This window comes from Homalodisca vitripennis, chromosome 6 (assembly GCF_021130785.1).
Source record: "Homalodisca vitripennis isolate AUS2020 chromosome 6, UT_GWSS_2.1, whole genome shotgun sequence".
NCBI classification, from domain to species: Eukaryota; Metazoa; Arthropoda; class Insecta; order Hemiptera; family Cicadellidae; genus Homalodisca; species Homalodisca vitripennis.
This window is the reverse complement of record NC_060212.1, coordinates 14,721,680-14,748,170: the sequence shown is the minus strand read 5'-3', so window position 1 is coordinate 14,748,170 and position 26,491 is coordinate 14,721,680. Positions and strand designations below refer to the sequence as shown.

At 33.1% G+C, this 26,491-nt stretch overlaps 1 protein-coding gene across 1 annotated transcript; it reads right to left on the bottom strand.

Moving 5' to 3' along the window:
• Nucleotides 1–732: 732 nt before the first annotated feature.
• Nucleotides 733–25,916, bottom strand: LOC124364130 (cytoplasmic protein NCK1). The gene is given in 8 exon segments (XM_046819347.1): nucleotides 733–1,856; nucleotides 3,847–4,065; nucleotides 8,547–8,829; nucleotides 11,032–11,256; nucleotides 13,308–13,423; nucleotides 13,425–13,516; nucleotides 15,889–16,056; nucleotides 25,826–25,916. Coding segments are annotated over 7 exon segments (1,245 nt in total). The 5' UTR covers nucleotides 15,986–16,056; nucleotides 25,826–25,916; the 3' UTR covers nucleotides 733–1,643.
• Between the last annotated feature and the right edge of the window lie 575 nt (nucleotides 25,917–26,491).

Sequence of the window (26,491 nt, the reverse complement as noted above, 5' to 3'; positions counted from 1 at the left end):
GCAACACTGGTAACTAATTTTAACAGATAACAATGATTTAGAATTTATTCTTTCCCGTTAAAGAACTCAGGAATGAAATTTTTTCAATTTTAGGCAGGAATGAACACGTACACTCACACATATTCATCACCAAGTTATAATCAGTGGCCAGGTGGTGGAAATGTTTGTGTAACAAACACAAATTTGGAACATTTCTTTATTTTCAGATAAAGTATTAAGCATTCATTTAGAACAAAATTAAGAATTCCTTTTTGGAACCAATCACCCAGAACTTGACTAGTACCAACAGTCGAAACAAAAAGTCAAAATATCTTAATAAAACACAAAATCTTGAGGTTCAGTAAATTTTTGTTGTATTCCGAAATACAAGCAATGCCAACTATTCACAGATTTTCCAAATAATTTCAACTATCAGTGATACAATATAATGCGACTCATCTTCACCAACAAGGTTTTGGTGAAGAAAAATAATTTAGATTGGAATCCATCAGAGTGCAATGGTATTCATCGCGTTTAACTAAATCTGCTAAAATATTGTTGTTTCCAAGAATCAATTACTGATAGCAGCATTTTATGGTTTACAATATATTGCGGAAAGCGTTCATACCTTGCGACCGAGGGTTTGTCAAAACACTGTAGAAAATCATAAACACCTCGAATATTAAAGATAACACAGTATATAAATAAATTGTTAATGGGTGAAAAAATATACAAAGAGTGAGAAATCATGACTGCGTTAGCAAACACTAATATTGTTTTAGTGTCACCTTACATATAATTAGATCATAATAAAGTTGACAACATTAATTTACTTTTATACTAGGCTAGTTCTACTGTCCAGACTTTAGTTCGAGATTCAAATAACAACATTATGATAAAAATAAATATGTGATGTCTTGTTTGTTATAATAATTGTAGAAATAAATCTGCTGCGTAAACAGTGATTGCAAACTATTGCCTCAAATGAGAATCACGTCCGCTTGGTGTTAACTCAAACTGACAAGCGAAGATTAACACTGTGAATAAATGCGTGGAAAAAAGAAAAGAACACTACTGGTGTTAAACGAAATGCAACAAGCTTTAGTAAATGTAGTGGAGGCTTTGGACGTTCGCGTTAAACTAAAACACTTAATAAAAAAAATATGGTGCACACTCATACAACACATATACACTTCAATTGTAACAATGCTACAAAATATATATATTCTTAAATACAAAATACATTACAAACCGGCATGCCGCGATCTTAGGACCGATACAAAAATTGGAAAAACAGCAATCAATTTCCATGTTATAAAAATCTATCGTGGACCAGTACAGATATCACATCACAACCTGGAAAGGCCGTCCATCTCTCGAGTATTAGCCGTAGACTAGGAGACACAGAACTCTCTCCGAAACAACTTAAAAATAAAAAAGTTACAAAACGCCCTTCAAAAACTTTTGAGCTGTCATGTAAAACGGCAACCGTCGTCACGAAACAAAAATAAAACTGAACGTCGTTGTACGAATCGAGTATCTCTGTTCACAGCATCGGATAAAATATAAATAAATCACACTAAAATGCTGCGCTTCAAGCGATAAAAAACTAAAGACTACTGGTGAGGCTGTCGAGTCCTCGCTTTGGTAACGGAACTGAGAGATTAGCAACTGTTGGCGGGCCGAGGCAGCGGGCGCACCAGGTAGAGTTTCTCGCCCTGCTTGTTGGTGTAGATGGGGGCACGTTGGTAGTGGTCCACCAGCTGATCTAGGGTGTGGAACTTGCGCTGGCCGATGCAGTACAGCGCACCTTCCACGTGCACACGGAAGTGTTTGTTTCTGCCAGGCGCCTTTAGCGAGACTGAATAGTCACCCATCTGCAAACAGTTACAATTCACACCGTCACTAACACGTAATTACGAGTTTCGAGGAACGTAATATGAAAAGAACAAGGAAAGGAGAACGTTGCTGGAAAAAGATGAAAAGAATTTCGAATACAAAACAAGAGTGCACGAATTAAATGAAAAATTAATAAAAACGTAATGAACGATCAGGATAAGCAGTCGTGCCGGCCACTGATACAGAAAAAATGTTCTAAACAGAAGATACTCCCTGCATATGCAATTGTACGGTGGAGAGCCTTGAATAGTGAGAAAGAGGACACATTTAGATATAAAATCACCAGAAAAAAAAATCAACACAGAACAGAACTAGTGTTAGAAAGGATTGAGATAGAACTGCTGAAGTGGTTTGTACATGTACAAAGATTAGCAACTACATACAAGAGATGAGTCCAAATTTCATACTATGGAATCGAAACATTATAACTGATTTTATTGTTTCACTGAACAATTCAAATGTCCGGAAAAAAATGTTGTTTCTTTCACAAATCTTCCATTGCCAAAAACAAACTTCAAACAGGGAAAATGACTTAATGGGTGACATTTGAAAAGATTTTGAAAAATACACTAAAAATTACTTTTTTGCATTAAAAAGTATATGTCTAAACTTTACAAACCTGTTTCTGTAAAAAATAGTAAACAATTTCAGCAAAACAACATAGTTTAAAATACAAAAAAGAAGTTTTTCATTTTGCCAAAATGGTAACTAATGTAATCAGATTGAAATCAAGTCATAGTGGAAATGCAATTTTTGTAGTAAATTACTGAATATTTTGCTGTCTAAATGCAGACAAAAGATAGTATTTACTAAACAAAGATTGATAAAAAATAAGCTGTAAAAATTCAGATTTGTACGTTTGGAATTAATGTATTAGGGCAATTAACTTTTTGTTGAAAACTAAAAATTAATTGACAATCTACCTTTTTGATCAACAATACCTAATAAATAAATAATTGGATGTCGATAATGTAATAATGTATTTTTGTTCATCCTGTGATGTGATGAGATAATGACAGCTTAATTACATTACAATAAGTGCAGTACACCAGTACTTTTAAAAAACATAGCAAATGGAAGAACGTGTGTACTAAAACCTTTACAATTGTACTATTATACAAACACACACAAAATTACAATTACATACACAATTGTTCAATAATGTTAATTTTAACAAATTTTCTTGATTAAAATATTTCAGTGAATATAACAATTATTGTTAAATTGTGTTTGAGCAGAGTTATCAACAACTGTATAAAAATGAAGAGACCAAATGAATTGTCACCGTTATGTTATCAAATGTTGTTTAAATATTGTCACAAGTAAAAGAAAACACTTGTGTATTATTTACAGTAAGTGCTTGGAATGTTATTTTGGACTTGATATTCATCTTGATATTGCAACAACAATGGTGATTACTTGTTTATAAACATCTGATTTTTATCAACAGTATCTATGAGAAGGTATCATTGTAGCGGTAGATTGTATACCTGGAGCCGAAAGTCAATTTGCATTGTATAAGCACAAAAAAATATGGGTTTTCTTGCAGTTGATAGAGAAGTCTTCCATTGTAAATAAATTAATCATCAGCCGTGCTAGTTTTGGTGGTGGTCAAAATTAGAGGTATCAAAAGGGTTAAAAATACAAAATGATTATTTTTGTCTCATTTCATAGTTTTCTTAGCTTGATACACTTGAAACCAATCTGCAAACACAAAAATAAACGTTAAATCTGCGTCAGCTAACCATAAAAATAGCAACTTTAAATCTCTCTGTCTAGTTACGTTACGATGATATAACTACTATTATTGTGTCTGATGGTCTGTTTTGAGAGATACAAGCGAGGAAAAATCTAATGAGAGAAAATAATTACAGTTTTGCGTTTTTAACCCTTTTGATACCGTGCAATTTTTGACCTTCACCAAAACTAGCACAGATCGTGAGATACAAGATGTCAGGGGCGACTCACATTGGTCTCACTGTCTCGTATGAGGAAGTCGCCGTCGTGTCCTTGCTGGTTGAGCAGATTGTCGCACTGCGCTCGCGTGATTGCGCCGTAGTACCATGCCTTGCCCACCAGGTGGGGCCGGTCCTGCACGTTGTTCCGCCGCTCCAGCGAGTCCCCTCGCTCACACCTCCCGCCAGCCACTCGGTCTCTCAACGGCTGTGTCAAATACTCACTCAGTTCCTGCATCACCAATACTGGTAGTCAAAATAATAGAATTCTTTATTTTCAAGATGGAAACAATTTTTTATTTCCCTTTATATAAATTTTGATAAATTTAACCATGTTCTTTGCAAAAATAGAACTGGAAAATATCAAATGAATTTATTTTTCATTGGCAAACACAGACTATGTAGCAATTTGTTAGTTTTACAAAAAATAATTATTTCATAGCAGATCCCTGATGCTACTAGGCTGACATTGATCTACATATGTTAGTCTGTAAACATAAAATGCAATTACTATTTTAATTTGTGTAAAACGTGTTGAATCTGAACCCTTAAAGCATTGAAGCAACTTTCACTTCCGTTAAACTAGCTTGCATTCAAAGATAAAAAAACTCTGTTTTGACCAAAGTGGAATTTTTTTTCAATTTCTTTGATTAAGAAATAAACAATTTTTTTAAATAGCTTTACCGGTTTTATAAATAGACGCACCCGGTTATATCCACATGCCTCTCCTTGCATCGCAAAATGGAACATCAATAAAAGAATTGCCCTTTTTTTATTGATTTTTCACATGATACACAATTTAATTTTAATCCAAAGGACATAAATCAACACATTTACAGCATTTTCAGGAATTATATTGTACACAATAAACTAAAACAAGACAATACAGATATTCCTGTATGCCACTTTTAGCTCAATTCTGATTGGTGCGGACATCCGTATGCTGCAATTTAAGGGTTAATCTACTGTTTTGTCATCACTTTGAATACACTAAATTGACTTTGAGTCAAACATTTTGAGCATACGTAACAATTCCAATTAAGAAATTTAATCTATCTAACAAATAAAATCACTTTCAATGTTTAATATAAATATTTTGATCAACAAAAATAAACTTTTGCTTAAAGATACACTTTAATTAAAACTTGTTTAACATTTTATATTTACCACATGTTTTTAACTTAAGAGTATGGATTAGTCTGTTTTAATTTATTGGCGAATTCTGTCATTAACTTTTACTTCTGTTTTAAAATAAAACATGATCTACATGGGTTTATTTTAAACAAAAACCTAAATTTTGAAGCTATGTGCGCGCACGCACACACACACAATATATATATATACAATTAAATGGCACATTCTTACACTTTTTTAACCCTTTGCATGCCAATGTACCGGTATTACGGCCGTCGGCTACTCAACTGAAAATTGCCAACGGCCGTTAATATAGGTACGTCACGTTTTTCGCCTGTAATTTTCTTATAGTTCATCTTATTGCCGCGAAATTTTGACTAATCGATAGTCGATTAATTGCTTTGCAACCACAAAGTAGTTAATTCGTTTATGGACTGTTTGTTTGGTCGTATTTGAGCTTCGCAGCTGTTGAATTGTTTGGTCGAGATTGAGGTTACGTTCGTGTTGCTATGCGTTGTTTACGTTTGTAATTCTCTCATTACTTTTGTTGTTAGGGCATTTTTACTATGCCCCTTTTATTAGATTCATTGGTACTTTGATTATTTATACAGACCACACCAGACAGAATCGTTATTTGACATTTAGCTTCAACTGATTAATAGATTAGCGTGTTAGAAACAATATTTCTTCGATATAAAACAGGAATTGTCTTATCGCAAACCCCTCCCCATCCTCAGACAGAGGTCAAAGTCGAGCGGTGTGTAGTAGATAACGTGATTGCAGAGTCTCGCCGCCCGTTCGCTTTGTTGTACTTTCGTATTTTACCCCTACATTTCTCCAAACACAAAAATTCAACAAAAACAAACATTACCAAACAAAAAACTAAACTCTTTTATTGAAAAAAAAAAACACACAAAACTTGTTATTATTCTTGATCAAACTCCGCCACCCAAAATGCGAGTGCCTATGGCGAAGGTGCTTCCGAAGCCCGCGCTGATGTCAACGAAAGAAAAACATCCCTCGAGATAGTATCTATCAGTAAATATAATTCTAGAGGGGGCTGATCAGAAATATAAATTGAATTGTAATGGAAAGGCAATTATGTGCCCGTGCAAAAAACTTAAATAATCATGTGATGCGCACAGCCTGCCCTAATCGGGATTCTCGAGAAAGATAAGATAACAGCGACAACAATACCGATCACAATACCTGGAAAATGCTTGTTGATTGATGGAATGTTAGTTCTGTTACTCAAATACATCGTTTTATAATGTTCTAAGTTCATTTGAAAAAAAGTTTATAAGCGAATCTGACCTCATTAACAATTGATAATCTTTGTAAGTTTGTAATTAAAAAAGTTGTTTTTTCGTTCTACAATGTTTGTTTATAATATATCTATAAATTTATATTTTTGTGTTCTTCATAGTGGTGTGGTTGGTATAATCCCAAAGTACAGATTTGTATAGTGTCAAATATTGATTTGTGAATATAGTGTAACATTAACATACAACGTTCCATGCAAATTACAAAAAACTGTGCCCGTGTCACATTTAGTGAAAAAAATCATAACTGGACTTCTATATAAGGTAGGCTTTTGAAATTTTTGTAATTAGGTTAAGGGTTAGATATAGTTTACTAGGATATAACAGGAAATCACCATACATTTTTTTTTGAAACCACTTATTTGTGCTAAAAAAAATGTTTTTTGGAAATTTTAATTTTTTTTCTCCTTAATTTTTAACTTTTTTATAAGTTTAAATTACATTTATGCAACTAAAATTTACCAACAGAACAAGGGCATTTCATAAGCAAAATAATGGTAAAAAAAGTCATCAATATCTGTTAAAAAATAAAAAGTTATGATTACATTTAGTGAAAGCTTGCAAAACTGCTAAAAATGCCCTTGGCGTTTCTAGGTAGTACTTTTGGAAAATGGGCTGGCATGCAAAGGGTTAAATTTCCACCTACCAAATTGTAACACAAATCAAATGAGGGTACACCAGTTTTTTTAATTCCAAATCAAATGAGGGTACACCAGTTTTTTTAATTCCAAATCAAATGAGGGTACACCAGTTTTTTTAATTCCAAAATCAAATGGGGGTACACAGTTTTTTTAATTCCAAATCAAATGAGGGTACACCAGTTTTTTAATTCCAAATCAAATGAGGGTACACCAGTTTTTTTAATTCCAAATCAAATGAGGGTACACCAGTTTTTTAATTCCAAATCAAATGAGGGTACACCCAGTTTTTTAATTCCAAATCAAATGAGGGTACACCAGTTTTTTTAATTCCAAATCAAATGAGGGTACACCAGTTTTTTTAATTCCAAATCAAATGGGGGTACACCAGTTTTTTAATTCCAAATCAAATGAGGGTACACCAGTTTTTTAATTCCAATATCAAATGAGGGTACACCAGTTTTTTTAATTCCAAATCAAAAATGAGGGTACACCAGTTTTTTAATTCCAAATCAAATGAGGGTACACCAGTTTTTTAATTCCAAATCAAATGGGGTACACCAGTTTTTTAATTCCAAATCAAATGAGGGTACACCAGTTTTTTTTAATTCCAAATCAAATGAGGGTTACACCAGATTTTTAATTCCAAATCAAATGAGGGTACACCAGTTTTTTAATTCCAAATCAAATGAGGGTACACCAGTTTTTTAATTCCAAATCAAATGAGGGTACACCAGTTTTTTTGTAATTCCAATCAATTCCAGTTTTAAAATTCTAGTGCCCAAGACTTCAACGACTCATTTATACTAACACAAAGTTTCATTGGTTGCCTGAGAGAATTTGAAGGGCCATATTCCTTCAACTGTCCATACCTCATCCTCAGATGTGACAAGATTGAGCTTTCATGTGTTGAGCGACAGATACTCCTCATAAGCCTTGAGGACTGTCAGTGATGTAACTAAGAAGCCATGCATTTACTAATTCTTCATATTTTTCACTGTCAATTCTTCGGTAATAAACTAAGCCTATTATTGCAGTCAACAATATGAACACTGGTACATCAGTTTACTCAGCTCACCATGCCATCTCTGCGCATCTCACAAAAAAGATCTAATTAATTACATTCTTTGATTCTTAAAGATCTAACACATTTGATTCTTAATAAATCTTCAGTGACAGTGTCAAGATCTCAAGTAATGAAAAGCTTTGTTGTGGACTGTACTACTACATATGTAAGGATTCAAACCTAAAAAAAAAGAAAATGTAATACAGACTATTTAACAATAGTTTTTATTTTACGTGTGGGTGTGTGTGTTGTAATACACACTGACAATAGTGTATATATTACGTGTTCATGCTGCAATACACACTATTTAACAATAGTTTTTATTTTACGTGTGTGTGTGCGTGTTGTAATACACACTGACAATAGTGTAAATATATTACGTGTTCATGCTGTAATACACACTGACAATAGTGTAAATATATTACGTGTTCATGCTGTAATACACACTATTTAACAATAGTTTTTATTTTACGTGTGGGTGTGCGTGTTGTAATACACACTGACAATAGTGTATATTTTACATGTGTGTGTTGTAATACACACTATTGTGTACCTGCAGATAGTTCCTCGGCACCAGACCGACCTGGCCCTGCCCGTTGCGGGCCTTGTACCACTCGGGGTCTGTAGGCGGTCGGTCCAGTATCTCTAGCCGGTCGCCCTTCTCGAAGGAAAGCTCCTGGTCGTTGGTGGAAGTGAAGGAGTAGAGCGCCACCACGATGTCTAGTACGTTTTCAGCCATCGCGTACGTGTGCAGCGTGTCGTCAATGTCCGCCTCCTCCTGCGTGTAGTTGCTGGGGAACCAGCCTGCCTGTGACCCGCTCTGTCCCCTCCACCACCTGTCGGTCATATCACCATTTATTCCTACTCCACATATTCAGTGTGGACTATCATGATTGTACACTACATACTTGGGATGTGTCACATGTTCATATTCTTCTACATGCGAGAGCTACAGTTCACCTTCCTCTTAGCGCGTCTTTAATCTGAGCTGTCACAGACTAGACTCCTGGAATCTGGAGTCTTGTTCATCTGAAGAGATGCAAAAAATTGATGATTCGAGCACAATTATACACCTGATCAGACAATGAGAATACCTATTCACCTAGACCATACTATATTTTTAATCTGGTTTCATTTTGAGCTTCTTCGTCTTCGACTTTATTTCGATCTCTTCAGACAAACATAGCACCAGATTCCCGGAGTCAAGTCTGTGACAGTGTTGGCTTCCAGACCCGTTATATGCATATTCTATAGTATCACACTAAACTAGTATTAAATTTGTGCCGGTTTTAACCAAATTTATTTTAACAGTTGAGTGTTGTATCTAATAAAACATAAATGCACTGTTACTTTCAGTCACCATGATAATAATCGGCACAAACTTTATCATGGGTTAATCTTTCGGCCTTGTAATTACTTCAATTGGACAGTATTATTTGCAGGAATATACAGTTCGAGGACTTTTTATTACCATTGGACGAAATATATTATTTGCAGCAAATAACATTTATTAAAATGGCCTCATTTACTTGTTTACTAATAAAGAATTTCATAACCAGAGCTTTTTATTAAATGAATAGTTCAGTATACTCAATTATTCACTCTTAACAGTTTTATAAATCAAACATTTTAAATTTACACAGTTATTGGAACTTGAACAAAAATCAATAACACAATATTAATCTGTTCCTAAAAGGGTTTGTGGGCCTTATTCATAACAAAAGAGAAGATGAACAAAATTTTCAACTCGTAGCTAAGATCTGCACGGCTGTTATCATGCATACAGGGTGTGGTAGATAAGTAATGAGACTCAGTCTAGAAAAAACAAATTTATTGATCCGATTTGTACAAAACGTTAATATTCTTCAACGTACTCGCCTTGGGCGTCGACACAACGTTGCCAGCGCGTTTTCCAAGCTTCATAGGCCCCACTGTAGACCGTTGGAGTTATCCCAGTTAGTGCCTTCGTGACAGCACGTTGGATGTTCGGAATATCGTCGAAACGATGACCCTTCAGGCATCTTTTTACCTTCGGAAATAGGAAGAAAATCAGGAGGACTCATGTCAGGGCTGTATGGTGGCTGTGGCAGAACTTAAACTCCAATTCGGGTCAAATAGGAGGCCACGAGGCTTTTGTTCGCGGGAAGCACTCGGGGAACCAATTTTGCGCAAACTTTCCTCATCATCAAATCTTGCGTAACAATTTGGTGAACCGTAAATTTATTCACGGAGACCTCATCGGCGATCATTTTGAGGCTTAAACGACGGTTGGAGTCCAGGAGTTCTTTCACTTTGGCCACCGTTTCATCCACACGACTCGTTGAAGGGCGTCCAGATCGTTCCATGTCTTCAACGGATTACCTCCCGTTTTTAAATTCATTAAACCACCGGAACACTTGAGCTCTTGATAGGGCGTGCTCTTTGTAGGCCTCCGTAATCATAGCAAAAGTTTCCGAAGCAGTTTTGCCCAAGCGAGAGCAAAATTTGATTGCATACCGCTGTTCTATTGAGCGATCCATCTTCAGCGTTTTCACAAGTGTCACGGGCACACAAACAAACGTAATACGCGAAGTTCGACCCTCACTGCGCCAGAGCTACAATGCGACTGCGAACCGGTTCTACTGTTAGCTCAGATCCCCCACCACGTGACCTGCATGTGGAGACCGCACTGCGAGCGACTGGGGCGCTGCGCGGCGGCCATTCTCATTACTTATCTACCACACCCTGTACACATGGACGGATGCCAAATTTATTTTCTGATAAAAAACGAGAGGCATTCTTACATTCAGACATTAATACCTTAGCTATTGAATAAGACTAAATCCACAGTTGTATTGTCTGTGTACATTATGCAGCTGGTACCGTTGTTTTGAATTAGAGCTGGGAGATCGTTAGTCAGCAGAGTGAACAGAATGGATCCCAGCACAGATCCCTGTGGGACTCCTCTTGTAATTGGTTTAGGGTATAATTAGTCAGCTACATTTTTATCTCCTCTAGTTAATTCGACCCTGACTGATATATAAGAGATTGTTGCTGACCCGTCATTGCTCTTCTCCAGGATGAGGATGCGGGTGCCTTTGATGAGGGAGAGCTCGTCCGCCTGCTGCGCCTGATAGTTGTACTTGACTACAGCAGTGCCGATGGCCTCAGAAGGATCGGCAGGGAGCCGCCTGGCCATCGTCGGACTCTCAATGGCTCGTGGGGAACTGCTGGAGGGGAGGGTCTTCGATCCCCCACCGCCCTTTTTCACTTTTTTCTTAATACTGAAAAAAAAAAAAAAAACATTGTCATTACTGTTCTGACAAGACAAAATGTTTTATAGAAGATGGTAATAATAACTGTTAACAGAAACAGAACTGTTTCAAATTTCAGACATGTTATATATTTACTATAAGAATCCTTAAGACATTTGTTTAAAATGTAGATTTACAAAATTTATGAATTTCCATTTAAACCTCACCTGAAAAACTTTTTGAGTGACATAAACATAAAAAGTCTATTTTTACTAATAGAACGCTTATATCATAACAATATTACAACTTGGTATATGTTTGGGACGGCAAGTTAAAAATTGTTTTATTATCACTTTGTGTGTGTTGTGTACTAATTACTTTTCATATATGTATTGGAATGGGTTTTTCTGAAGAAAGCCAACCGCAGGAATGGAAGAAACATAAATATAAACAGCCTGCCGGACTTTATAAACCGTAAAATATATTTTACGTAAAAATATTAATTTTTTTTTTTATTTTTGGGATGAATACAATGCGTTTGTCATGTTTCTTGTGTTTTAAAGTAGCAATAAAAAATATACCTTATTTTCAGTTAATCATGTAATTAAAATGTGTTAAGCACTCAGTTTTGTTAATGGATATTGCTGTTGTAATGTTCAGTACTAGACCATTAACAAGCTACTTAGTAACAATTTACGGTACAAATGTTTGGAATTATTTCTGCAATATCTTATAAATATTGTTATAAACAATGATTTAATACCTATTATGAGAATTTTACCACATATCAACAAATATTACCACACAAAGTCTCTAAAAAACAGTTTTACAGGTTGAAAAATCTACAATCCTCTGGAAAACACATAAAGATCTTTTAATTATATTTTTATGTCAAACACCTAAGTTATACTAAACAATTTTTAATTGTTAAAATGTTAATTTTCAAGAAACTAGATAAGTTCATTTCAAGAAAGTTATGGTGGGTCAATTATCAACCAATAAGCGTTTTAGCCATCCCGTAACGTTTTGAGTGAGTATATGCAAAGCCAATTATTGGCTATAGATATTTCAACTACTGAATTAGAAAGGGTTAATGCACGGTTTGCTTTGTAAGTATATTGGTTTGTGTACTTACAGATAACACTGACCTATCTATAAATGTAGTCATTAAAATTCTTTCCTGTGATAAGATACCAAGGAGTCCCATGTCATTTAGACTTTCTTTGTTTGGGCATTTGTTTAAGTGGCAGTATTATTGAGTAAAGTGAAAAAAATGATTAAATAGGAGTTTGTTGAGTGATTTCTACTATCTGAAAAGGAAAACTGTGAAGAAAACTCAAGAGGAAATTTTATATACATTAAGACTTATGTCCAACCTATGAAACTATTGAAGCCATGGGTAAATCATTTAAGTAAGCATGAAGATGCATAACATTCTGCAGCCTCAAAACCAGACATCACATTCAAAGCTATAGATGTAGTCAGTCAATGATTTGGTTTGAGCCAAAAAATGAGAAAAAAATTCATGAGTTACAGAGGCCACAAAAACTAACAGGATTTATTTTATTTTACGTAAGGAGGGGAACATGAAACTTCTATGAGGAAGATGGTTGCTACATTTAATCATTCCCAAACTAAAGCAAATCAATGCAAACATATGTTGTCAAGTCTCTGTGTTGTTTTGTGATGAAGGATGAAACCTAAATAAATCGCTTCACTCTTGAACAAAACATCAGTCAAGACAACAGTGCTCTGATACAAAGAGAATCGGTTCCATAACATGTGAAATTTGTTTCATTTTTTAAAAACATGATGGCATCAATGTTTTGGCTCATTAAAACTATTTGCTTCACTAACTTGAATAGACAAAACTATTACTCATGAATACAACTTCGCTTTTGGAATGATTACAGCAGTCATCCTAATGGCAAAAAAAGTGGTTTCTTCAAGACAACGCACTGAGTGCATTCAGTTTTGTAAACAAAATTTGGCAACTTGTCCTGCTTAGTCATCATACCTAGCTTCCTACGACTGTCATCTCTTCCTGAAACAAATTTCTTGAAGGATATGAAGTTACTCACCTGTCAAACAACGATGGTTTCTCCTTTTTGACATAGTTGCTGGGTACGTAGCCGGCCTGATTGCGAGCGTTCTGAACTCGCCACCAGTGCTTGGAATCGTCGAGTAGCAGGTAGCGCTTCGTTTTTGCGCAAGTCCAGCTCCTGAGCTCCCTGCGCCGCGTAGTCGTACTTGGCGACCACGTAGCACACATCGTCTTGGCCAGTTTTGCCTGTTAACAAAAATTATATTCTATTGGTAACTTGTTAAGTAAATTTTAACCAATACTATTAAATTGCATGATATTATTGTTAGTTGTAGTAATGTGATGGTTTATTCAAGTTTTCAAAACGATGGAGTTTCGAAACAAAATAATTAGTTGATTTCTAATTATACAGTTGTAGGGCTAAAAAATTGTCACTCTAAAGAAGAAACTCGCCAAAAATTAACAAAACACATTAATTAACAGTACATTTTCATAAAAAGAACTAGAAATGTAAACTATATTTGAATACAAATTTCTTCAAAATGGAACCAACATTCAGTCTTATCCAATCAAATCATCATAGAAGGATACTGATTTCTAGAACTACAAAATAAAATTCCCAATCATCATTTTATAACTCGATCCGATCAATCACAATACATTAACCAATTGGCCTACTAGTTTATACAGCATCAGAACCGCACAATAAATCCAATTAATTTAATGAAAATGGTCTTATGCTTGAAATTCTGTTACTATACTTGTGTTTTTCAGATTTTAATGAAACTTGATTGGAAGTTGTTAGATATCCGTTCTAAACTACATTTTTATTAGAAAAATCATATAAAACTTTAAAATATTAATGTTAATTACAAAATAAGCATTTATATTGTATTATTACATTTGAATTATAAACAGAATTGTAATTTTAAAATATCAAGTTAATGTTAAATTGGAAAATTTGTTAATGTTATATTAATTACAAATTATTTCAACATAATTACTTTTCAATTAAATTAATTTAGTTTCAATAACGTTATTTTTTTACTAAAATGTTTATTATAGATTTAAGGGATGTTTAGTAAAGAATGATCATAACTTTTTTTATGGTCATAATTTTACGCGTTAGAATTGAATCTTATGATATTACATAACCTTAAAGTGAAACAATAACGCAATAGTAGTTTCACGGTGCATAGCACTCAGTGAGATGGTCTCATCAAAGTATTTCACGGTGCATAGCGCTCAGCGAATTGGTCTCATCAAAGTATTTCACGGTGCATAGCGAGTTGGTCTCATAAAAGTATTTCATGCACATAGCGCTCAGAGAGTTGGTCTCATCAAAGTATTTCACGGTGCATAGCGCTCAGCGAGATGGTCTCATCAAAGTATTTCAAGGTGCATAGAGCACAGCGAGTTGGTCTCATCAAAGTATTTCATGCACATAGCGCTTAGCGAGTTGGTCTCATCAAAGTATTTCACGGTGCATAGCGCTCCGCGAGATGGTCTCATCAATTTTTCACTATGCATAGCACTCAGCAAGATGGTCTCATCAAAATAGGCCAATGGGTAAGCCATAAACCATATAAATTTGTAATTAAAAAATAATAATGAATTATACAATTTAAAAATGTGTTTTCACAAACTGGTAATTTTTCCCAACAATAATTGCAAATATTAAAACGTCAATTAGGCAATATTTCCAACTGAACAATGATTGAAGGAATTGTCCCCTTCGTTAGAAGAGGTACCACTTATCATATCAAAATATCCATTGAGTTGAAAATCTCTTCTTGGAAAGGAAAACTACAAATTTTGGCACTCTCATCTTTAAACTCTTTAAACATACCCAGTACATCCGCTGCTTTCTGATATGTGTACGCTTTAAAGTATTCAGTACGTTCTGTGACACTCAATTTGAACACTGTGAATTCGAGCACTCTTCCTTTGGATGTTCCTTCTAACATTTTTTTAAAACACCAAAAGTTAGAAATTTGCATTTGTTAAAAAATTAGCAAGTCAGACTGTTAAATAATTGGGACTTTTATTATCCCGAGGCCACTCTGACACTACATACTACTTGTTATTACGTGATACACATAGATTTAGATTAGTTTATCATAAATATGTTACTAGTAGTACCGATTATTAAGGTTAACCTTCACGAGCGCTTATGTAATCTGAGCTCGAATTTAGGTACTATCTTGAGGAGTGTTTTTATTTTTCGCCATAAGTGTGACGCCAAAGACACCACCGAGGCCTGTGCTGAGAGCCAGGGGCACTTCCAATCAGTACTTTTCTGATCTCAGATCACACGCCGGATCGTTCAACGTGATCTGATATCAGAAAAATTGGACTTTTAATAATCTGACTTCTTGGTGCCACCCCACACTTCTGACGAAAAAAAGAAAAGCAACCCATGAGATCAAATTAGTGCTTGTAATTGTTAACTTAAAATGGTTCTACGTATACATTACGTATGTACGTATTTACCTACTTATACAGCGTAATATTAAATAGTACATAGGGACCGAGTGGCCTTCAGAAACTACCAAAGTGCCAAATAACTTTTAATATACCATCCACCAGGGTAAAGGTCGATAGTGATAGAGACGTACTGTGAGAGCGCATCGCTGCCATATGGTGGGGAGGGGGCCGCACGCCGTTGGACTTGACCAGATGTCTGTCAGCGGTGACGGACCGTGAGTCCAACATATCGGAGCAGCAGACCCAAGGCTGGTAGTCACAGCACACGAGCCATCTCAACTACTACTGCACACCAATCACTACAACACAACACAACACAACAGTGCCAGACCAATCAGTACCACAACACTACCAACAGCCATCTTCAGCATTCCAACACGAAGCCAGGTTAGAGAGAAGAAACGTGTAATTAGATATAGTTATCAAGTGAGAGATAGACAAAGTTACAGAACTATAAAAGTATAAACAGAGACTACTGTAGGCGAGCAATAAGACGACCCCTCGCTCTGCACACGGTGCAGCTCTACAAGCACTAAGTTCAATAACTATCTCTGCAACATTAGTGCACACGATTACAGTTAGACAGCCTTGAATTTGCCGGTATGCAAAGAGAACCAGGGGTCGACTCATGGCTCACCTACAGTATGTTCGGATATCCATGGTTTTGAATTGTATTTCTACATGAAATAACATTTTTTTTAAAAAGAGAACTTTTATATACTAATGTGACTTATAGTACTTTGAAACATTTAATAGGCTAGAAAATGTAATCAACCTTACTAGATACACAAATGACTATAAAAAAAGAAGAAAAGTTTTATTGAGATGTTTGTAGATTCACATGCCAAATTTCAACAAAATTGTACCAAATACGAGGGTTATTCCAAAAGCAAGTCCCGGTTAAGAAAACAAATTCAAATTTTTTCAAAAATATTTGTTTTATTTACATTCCTTACATCTTTCTCTATATCTCTACATAAATTTCATACTTATTTAAACATTTATCATATCGTTCAATAAGCTTTTGAATGCATATGTTGTAGAAATCGGCCGCATATCAAGATAATTAGTGAAGGTAACGGCTTCTTTCACTTCATCATTTGTGTCGAAGCGCTTGCCGCCAAGAAACTCCTTTAGGTAGCGGAACAAGTGGAAATCATTTGGCACTAAGTTGAATTGTTAACTTGTAGGTTCTTGAAATTTTTTTGACATTAAACTGTATTACTTACATAAAAGTATGTAAGTAGGGGCATGTGAAGAGGATGGGAGATAATAGAATGCCGAGAATAGCACTGGAGAGGGAGGAAAGAGGAGGAAGACCAAGAGGAAGACCGAGAGGAAGATGGGAGGACCAAGTGTGGAAAGACATAGAGAGAAGGGGACTACAGAAAATGCAGGTGGAGGAAGAGGAGACCTGGAATGACAGACAAAAGTGGAGGAGGCTGTGTACGACGACCCGTGATAATGGAAACGCCAGATGATGATGATGACTTACATAAAAAAAAACTAAAAAGAATGTGTTTGAGTATTTACTATCTACACCTTTGTTTGAGGTCAACTCTGTTTATTTGGTTACGCACACACACATTAAAAGTTCTGTAAATACTACTTTTCTTTAGCCCAGTTGTTAAAAAATTAATACTACACAATTCGTGTAAATACATGGTAGAAAATTCTTTTAAATCACTAATTTACACTTGTAATTAGGTGAGATTATATTATAGAATTATGATCATAATTAACGGTGTTTTGTACATAAACTCAACAGTACGATCAAACACACTAAATGTTTAAAACCTTTTCTTTGTTGCTCGATTTGTAATTAACTATACCCAAACACAAACTAGAAGCAAGTAAACAAAATACATAATAATGATCCTTATAGATTGGATACTGTGAATATCAATAAATCCAGAGTGACTAACTCACGTTCTTTCTAATGTTACCGATTTATTGAAGAATGATACTAAACATACCAAAATATTTCCATAAAAATATTATTCACCTGGTTTACATTTAATTTAATAGAATTGATTATACTTAATTTATATATATATATACATACACTATCAATTTACATCTGCTTGTAAAACCACACAGGCTATGGCATAATTTTATTGAAAACTAAAGGTTTTTGCTTAACAAATTCATAGAAATTAATGAAACAAATTTTGTTAAGACAGTTACAAGCACTCAACTGTCTGTTTTGAAGTAGTTCTATTTTCATACTGTCGTATATTTTCCAATTCTTCAATTTCAATATATTACAGTAATTTAATCTCTGCCAACAGCCAAAATGCACAATTTGGAGTCATACAACTCATTTGAATTATTTAACATTTTATAGACCATTTGAAAATTCAAAATCAGCAACAAAATGGTTAAATTATTTGCTAAAATATTATTTGCTATTTGCCACACTAACATTATCAACGTCCTTTGTTCAAAGTTTGTTATTGTTGTAGGATTTTCAATCGAACCATAAACATCTGCTAAAGAAGGAGGTGCACACTCTTTGATTGACAAAGTGAAGTGATTTGTGCTCAGACAAAGATAAGTTCAAAGAAGAAATTAAAAATAATGTCGAATCAGACTACACAAAATGGAAACCCTTAGTCTATTATAAGTATGTGCACAAGAAGTAACGGGTAATGAAAACAGAGGAAAATTAATTTACATGTCAATCTATTATATATCGAGATTATTGGAATAAGAAGAATAGGAAGAAAATATAATATTAAAATTGCTTTTAAAATGCTAAACACTCTTAGACAAAATCTTATAAACACCAAACCAAAAGATTGCACACACAACATAAAAACAAAACCTGTGTTCATAACATATACTTATAATGGGGAATAAATACATAGCTGAGACAAAAAAAAAAAACCACTAAATATCGGAGTTAAAGAACATAAAATACATTAAACAAGCGTTAGTGGAAAAGTCTTAATTTCCTTAACATTAATGAATTGAAATCATTACATGAAGTGGGATGAAGTCAATATAACATACTGCGAAGACACTTTTTGAAACAGAAACTTATCAAGGCTTCAAACATAAAATTAGCAGATCAACCGCTATGTTAAACTTTGGTTGAAGTTAGGCTACAATATTAAAGAAAGAATTTACTATAAAACCTAAAAGAAATGTAACTATCAAAGGGACCTTAACCTTTTTATGTACTACATATTATGCTGTCAATTTAGTTTAGTGTGTCGTCACTCTTTATAGTTTTAAATTACATGTAGCCTAGATGTTTAGCCTTATGTATTGGGGATTTTTTTTTTATATCTGAAGAAGAGAGTAGGTTTCAATCCTTGAAACATTGTGTTCCAGTTTTGTAACATACAACAATGGCATTTTCCTTTCATTATCAGCTTTTGGAATTTCTGGCTACTGCAGATCTACCGCTGTTATGTGATAACACGAGTCATGGACCGACATTAGGACAGTCGGGAATAGTTGTAATGTGCGTCTACTGTAATTAATGTGTTAAACACGTCCAAATTATGAGCTAGATAACTCATTTTAAAGATGTACTTGTTCTGTTCATTAAAAATTATCGAATCTTATTTTGTGCATGCATAACCATATGAGGGGAAATACCAGTTGCTGGAAGTTAAATGTTTCAGAATTTATTCCTCTATTCCTTTTTAATATTCCATTCATCCCTCTTAGGGCTGAATCGATCCATCGTGCACATTACTGTGCGAAAAAGAAGTGACGATCCATTGACTCTTGTTTTGTATCTAACCAATGGTTACAAACTCAATAGTGTTGCGTGAGTCATGATCTATGATAGTTATGGTAGTGACTATGATCATTCGGCAACTTCGATTATTAAGACAAATTGTTTTATTGGTTGTTTTGGTAATAGACAGTGATTTGAAGAAATGGAAGTGTTCGATCGTTGTTTGTTGAAATCTATGTGTTGATCGCTGAACACTTGTCTTGTTCTAATGATTACATTTTGTAGATCATTAGCACTGTCCATTAATGAGAGGATCACTTACAAAGTTTTGAGATCCGGACAAAATGTGCATTCTTGTATTTCTTATCAATCTTATCTGACTGTTCGAAGGTTATTTAGTATTCAAAAGCAGTAAGTTTATTTGTGCTGTCTGTACATGAAGTTCAAAGTAATGAAGTCATAGCTTGATTAATTAAGAAGAAATGAAAAAAAAAACTTTTTTGATTATGATTTTCAACAAATTTAAACTTGGTTTATTCCAAGATGAATGCATGGAATGTATCAAACTGGCTTTTTCTGTTGAAGCACCACCATCAATTGTGTTTTTAGGTAGTATCGGAATTCCAAAGAGGTTGTTCACTGGAGACAGAAAAAGAAAGAAGAACCAAGAAGACAGAAAGTGGATTCTCACAATATGATTGAAACTTCAGCAGGAATTAGATCAACAGTAATAAATAAAAACAATCTTATGTAATTTTTCAAGAGTTAAAACATGTATTTCTCACAATTTGACACACTAAAAAAGGGCTGATAATATAAAATTCAGCCTGAAATTCCCCCAAATACTGGTAGTTATCAGATAATTTGTACTGGAAATAAGAACTGCATGCCATTTTAAAACGTTTCAAATTCCAAAAAATACCAGGCCATTTTATTATTTGTTAAAAGCAATTCATTAAATTCTGTAAAAACATTTTAAGAATGTAAAAAAAACTGCCTCAAGGAAAAGATTTTCTGGCTGGAGATTAACCTTGCCTGTAGAAACATTAAAAGACAAATGTGTTAAACATGCTAAGTTACCGTACCTCCTAATTGGACAATGAATAGAACATTCAATTTATCCTTTCAACAACATGACTTTGAAAGTTATGAGATTTCCATAAAATGGATTCTACCTGTAGTTAATTTATGTCAGACCATTGTACACTGAACTTGAATCCAAGACTTACTCAGGATGAAGATATTAGTAAAATATTAATTAATATGCAATAGAGTAACTTGCTTCAAATCTACCAAGCTCTTTTTAGTAACCTCATAATAGAAAAAGCGAGAAAAGAATTTCATTGTTGTTAATTGATGTTTAAATATTCAAGGCTTGTCATAAATGAAATTCCTCAAGTTAACAGATTTCCTCTGGAATTATTTCTTCATATATTATTAGCCCCTTCTACTCCATAGAAGAATTCTTTCAATGTGCATTTGACATTTAAATTTTACAATGGAACCTTTTATATCATTACAAAACTTTATATTTTGTAAAAAACACTTGTATTGTTTACTATGACGCTAATACTGTTCTCAATGAGCATGTTAATAAAGAGTTTTGTCTATTGTCTATTAGCACAAAAACCAGATTTATTATAGAGCTTACTAAAAAAACCTATAAAAACAATTACATTTAAAACACTGTACTATATTTGTGATTATTAATAAAAGAATTGATCTAATTATGCATAGGGCTATAATGTATTTTTAAAATTTATATTTTTAACTCTTCTAAGGCTATACATAGATATACTATCTGATCATTATTCCTACTTTCTACAAATAACCTCCTCAAATCTGAGCATTAATCACATAACAATTTCTATTTTCACAGATCATACAGTCTCCATGTAAATAGAGAATTAAGAATAAAATACTTTTCATTACAATTTCTTTGAGAAATGTATAACGTCAATTTAAAGTAATAAAGTTTTGCACAAAGGTACGGTTTTTAGTTATACTCATAAAATGAAATATAAGGATTTATTTTCAAACATCTGCCAAGTGCAGGTATTTTAAATCTAGAGCTCTGAGGTACCAAAGTACTAAAATTTTTCCACATATTCTTCAGTTAAATGGTTTTGTGTAACTGTTGGATTTCTGCTGATCGGCTGGCCGGGACATAAATAGGTTTTACTTTAGTTGAATTACTGTATTAATAACCAATTATACTATATTGTTAAACAACAAATTATAGTCAAAATTTAAAACAACGCTTACAGTTTAACTTACCTGAATTAAAGAGTAAACCTCTACAATAATGATTGTGTTGGATGATGCTAATTTGAAGCTATGTAATATGTACAGGCTTATGCATAAATGATAACTTTGAACAATAACAGTGTTAATTTCAGTTTTCCAAATTGTTTTCAAAATGTAATAATTTCCAACCACTGATCCAGCTTATAGCTGTATAAATTTTTCTTTCGGAGCAATAATTAATACCTTAGGTTAAATTGCAGCAAGCAGCTTCTTCAGTTGTTTGAGAATGTATTTCTTTTCTGTATTTATATACATGGAATAAGAATTAAAATATATTAAACTGTGGAATATTTATTTATTTTCCAACACTACAAAACAAAACCAAACGTTGAACAAACTAGAATTATAGTTCTCATTTACAAAATCTGACCCAAAATTAAAAAAATAACAACTGTTATTTATATTATTAGCCTACATACAAATCTAATGGTGTTTCTCAATGTGTTTAGTTAAACTTAACAAAATGCATGTTACAAACTGAAGGTTTTCTTTGTCTGGGTTGATTTTATTGGGATCTTAATCAAATACAGTTAAATGCCATAATTTATTATATCGTAAGAGTGTTAACTGAAAAGATAAGGACTTTAGTCTCCCTTTAGGCTCAGCATTTCTCTACACTGGCCAAAAATAATTCAATTGGTTATTGAAATCATTGGAGCTATTCAATAACATAGATTTGACAAATTATGGTAAATTGAACTGTCTGTATATATCACACAAGGGAGTTGTAGACAATCTTATTGCACTAAAATATTTATTATGGATAAAAAATAATATTTTGGAATATCATTTGTATGATTTTAATCTCACTTCCAGAATACATTGTCAAGTTTATTACATAGATTCAGTTAAGTCCTGTTTAATGTAAGTGATGCACACACAATTTTCTGAACACAAATAAGCATTTGTGTGTATGTTAAAATAAAACTTTGAAAACACAGAAACGTTCAACTACATCTATAAGTCTAGATTTAAATTTGTCAAGAGGAAGGATTGGACGACTTACTAGTGTTTAATTGTAAATCTAATATACAAAAGGCTTTTCATAATTACACCTTGAGCTCAAAAATATAGCCTACCTTGAAAATCTCTTCAAAGGTAATTAACAAATAAACTTGTATGTATCACAAACTGTAAGGTACATTTATCCTTAAAAATAATAAGAAGTAACTAAATGTTAAACTTATTTTTTCTTACATTTTATAAATACACATAGCATAGATAGTTTTTTTATTCGTTATGAAATTATTACATTTTTCAATGTAAAACAGCTGAACTATACTGTAATTTGAAATATCCATAACATAATTTAGTTTGACATTTTGGTTTCAGTAGTTCAGATAATCATGAATAACAATGATTTGATTGTGGTGATGGCCACTATTTATACTGCAGGCTAATGTTAACCTAATTTGGGTAAAGTGTAATATTTACCAAAATTACTTCAAATGATTGTGTGCAGTATAATAAGTGGCTACCTCCAAAATCAAATCATAGATATTCATGATTATTTTAACTATTGAAACTAAAATGTCCAACATAATTATTTTATAGTCTAGGTATTACGATTACAGTATAGTTCAGTTGTTTTTAAATCTAAAAAATAATAATTTAATGATGAATAAAAACTATTGGGTAGAGTATGTTAAGCGACCCGGTTTATTGCATATCGATTAGTATAATCGCTGAAACATAATATTTGTATATGAAATATAAATATCAAAGTATCTAGCCTATCTATAGTCCTCAATAACAATCATAATATGTTTGAAATTAAAATAATGAATTTGAATATATACAGTAATATCTCACAAATAATAAATGAACCGTAATGATCAAACAAATGATTAGAATAAAAATTGGATAAACTCATAAATGGTTAAGAAATGATAACAAACATTTAGAAATAGAAAATGAAATGATTACAATATTTAGAATATAAAATAGGAAATTTGCGTGTTTTCTCCTGGGTACCAATGTTTAACCTCATTAAGAAAGTGCTGAACGCATTCTCTACAGAAAACCATACCTCTCTTCTGAGGTATTCACAGAGACGGTATGTAAGTGGGGGGTAGGGTACGATAAGCGGACCCAGTTTTTTATATCGAAGAATGTAATCATCGATACCTAATATTCGCATCTCAAATCCTAGACTATCAATTGATATAAAAGTATCTAATAGTCCTCAATAACAATCATATGTTTGAAATTAAAATATGGATTTAATATTTACAGTGATTAAACAAATTATTATAAGCACAATTAGGAAAACTGAAGACAACCATGTTTGCTCCTCTCACAGTTACAGTTGTTTCTTTCCCACAAATTTCACATAATGGATTTTTCGTTACGAGTCCAACATGTTGAAGCCATGTAAAACATGTCTTATCATCTTTCAAAGCAATGTCGTGTAGTTTTCTAAAATTGACTGCCATTTTTAATAATCAAATGTTACTTATATGTAAAATTGAAATATTACCTTACGTGTATTATTTGAAAGTGTTTACAGCTGTTGATATAGATTATATTTAAGTTATTTGTTCAAAATAATTAATCAGTATCGATTGATTATATCGGTAGTTATGATTAAGTAATATCGTTTGCCAATTTCGATATAAAAAAACCGGGTCCGCTTATCGTACCCTACCCGTAAGTGGGTTCAAACTTCAATTCGCGGCCCTCTAAAAGCTTTCAGCTATCTTAGTGTTAGCATCAGTTGCTGGTTCTAAAAAGTTGTCACTAAGGTGGACGGTATAATAGACATAACTATATTTACTCAATCCAAAATATGCCTACCACATATCTGTGACTATGGTTGTTTCAGGCTTTACATGCTTTAATACAAGAGGAAAGAAGGTTTTTACACCTCGTTCGTTTTCAGAACGAACCTTAATTGTGTATACAACATCACATTTTTGTCCTTATAGTATTATTTTAGTTGAAATAGTATATAGTTGTAGACTATTACTAATTGATAATTTGGTACCCTGATTCGATTGTGGTAGTAACCACTTATTTAACTGCAGCCAAAGGGTTAGGCCAATAAAATTATTGTTTAGAAATAGCCTACTTTAACCATTGAAAACAAAAACATTCTAATTATATACTTATTTAAAATTAATAATTGCCTACTCTTTTCAATGTACTGGATAACAATTAATACTGTTCAAAATTAATTCAAATAAACTAAAACAATTGTAAACATAGTGAATTGATGTAAATACAATAGCGACTAACATGCATTATTTATGTCACAAGCTGTCAGATATGTTTATCTTCAAAATAGTAAAAAGTAGGTAAATGTTTCACAGATTTGTTTGTTACAATTAAACACATAGCCTAGCCTAGGTTATTTTTTTTATTCATAATTAAATTATTACTTTTAATATATAAAAAAGTTGAAGTATACTGTAATTTAAAATACCTACAACTTAATTTGGTCCAACATCTTGATTTTGGTAGTTTAGATGAAAATAAATACTGATAATTCGATTGTGGTGGTGGCTGCTTTTTATACTGCTGCCTTTATTTAGTCTTACTAAGAGTAACTTAACAGGCCTAGGTTTAGTGAATTAATTAGGCCTTTATATGCACAGGCCCTTTCTAACTTAGTTCAACTAAAATTACTAGTCTGATATTTAAATGAAACAAAACAACAGGCTAGTCATGTGTTGTTATTATTTTTTTTATACATATGGAATAAGTATTTTCACTTTGGCTGTCACTGGGCTTGAATTTGACTGTGGTTAAAGCCTATAATCATATTCAAGTTTTAAAACTTGGTTTGATTATAAAATTAAAGTATGTATTTTGGTATAACTAATTGCTAAGCAAATTCAACTACCAAACTGAGATTACGCGTAAAGAAAAATAGCGGTTCTCAAGATCATTTAAGAACCACCCAAACAGCACTTAATGGAACAGCTAGCCATCTTTATGAAGGAAGACAGAAACCGATAACGTTATTTTCTGCAAAGCAAACTTTATTCTACAGATAAAAAACGCAATAAAATTATATTTAAATATGTATTTAAGCATATCTAAAGATACAATCGTTGACCACCTACCTATTTTCAAACTTGACATATTCTTTCTCCACTCATAGATAGAACTAAAATGATTCCTTTTGACAAACTGAAACTACACACACCCTCACCGGGAAACCATTAACAAAGAGGAATTCGTACAGCATTATAAAGTTCTTATGTAGTATTGAATGCATTATATTATACATTATATAATTTGCCTTCAAATACAATAGGCAGAATTTTGTTTACAGTATTTAAAAACTAGAAATCAATAAAAAATCCAAATTTTAACGGTTACTGTAATATTGAAATATTATATGTGTTGTAATTAAGATGTTTTAGTATTGTTTTCTGTACTTTCATCAGTTCAGATTTGAAGTAAAAGCAAAAATATTAAAATGACAACTGTTCTGTATTTTTTGTTTTATTTAATTATATAAAATAGTGCCGAAACTCTGTTCTTCAAAAGAGCAATAAAGTGAAACATACGTCTCCATTTGAGAAAGATACTTGTGGTAACGAAAATAGTATTGAAGCTAAATCTAATGAAGATTGCTAACTGATCAAGCCTCCTAAGCCACTGGTAATTAGTAGTGTTGGAGAAATGATAAAAATTGAGTTTATGGCACAACAAATTTAAGTTGTCTACTATTGTCATTAACTTAAAGCGTGAATCGATGGGGAAACAAATAACTTTGTGAGTAT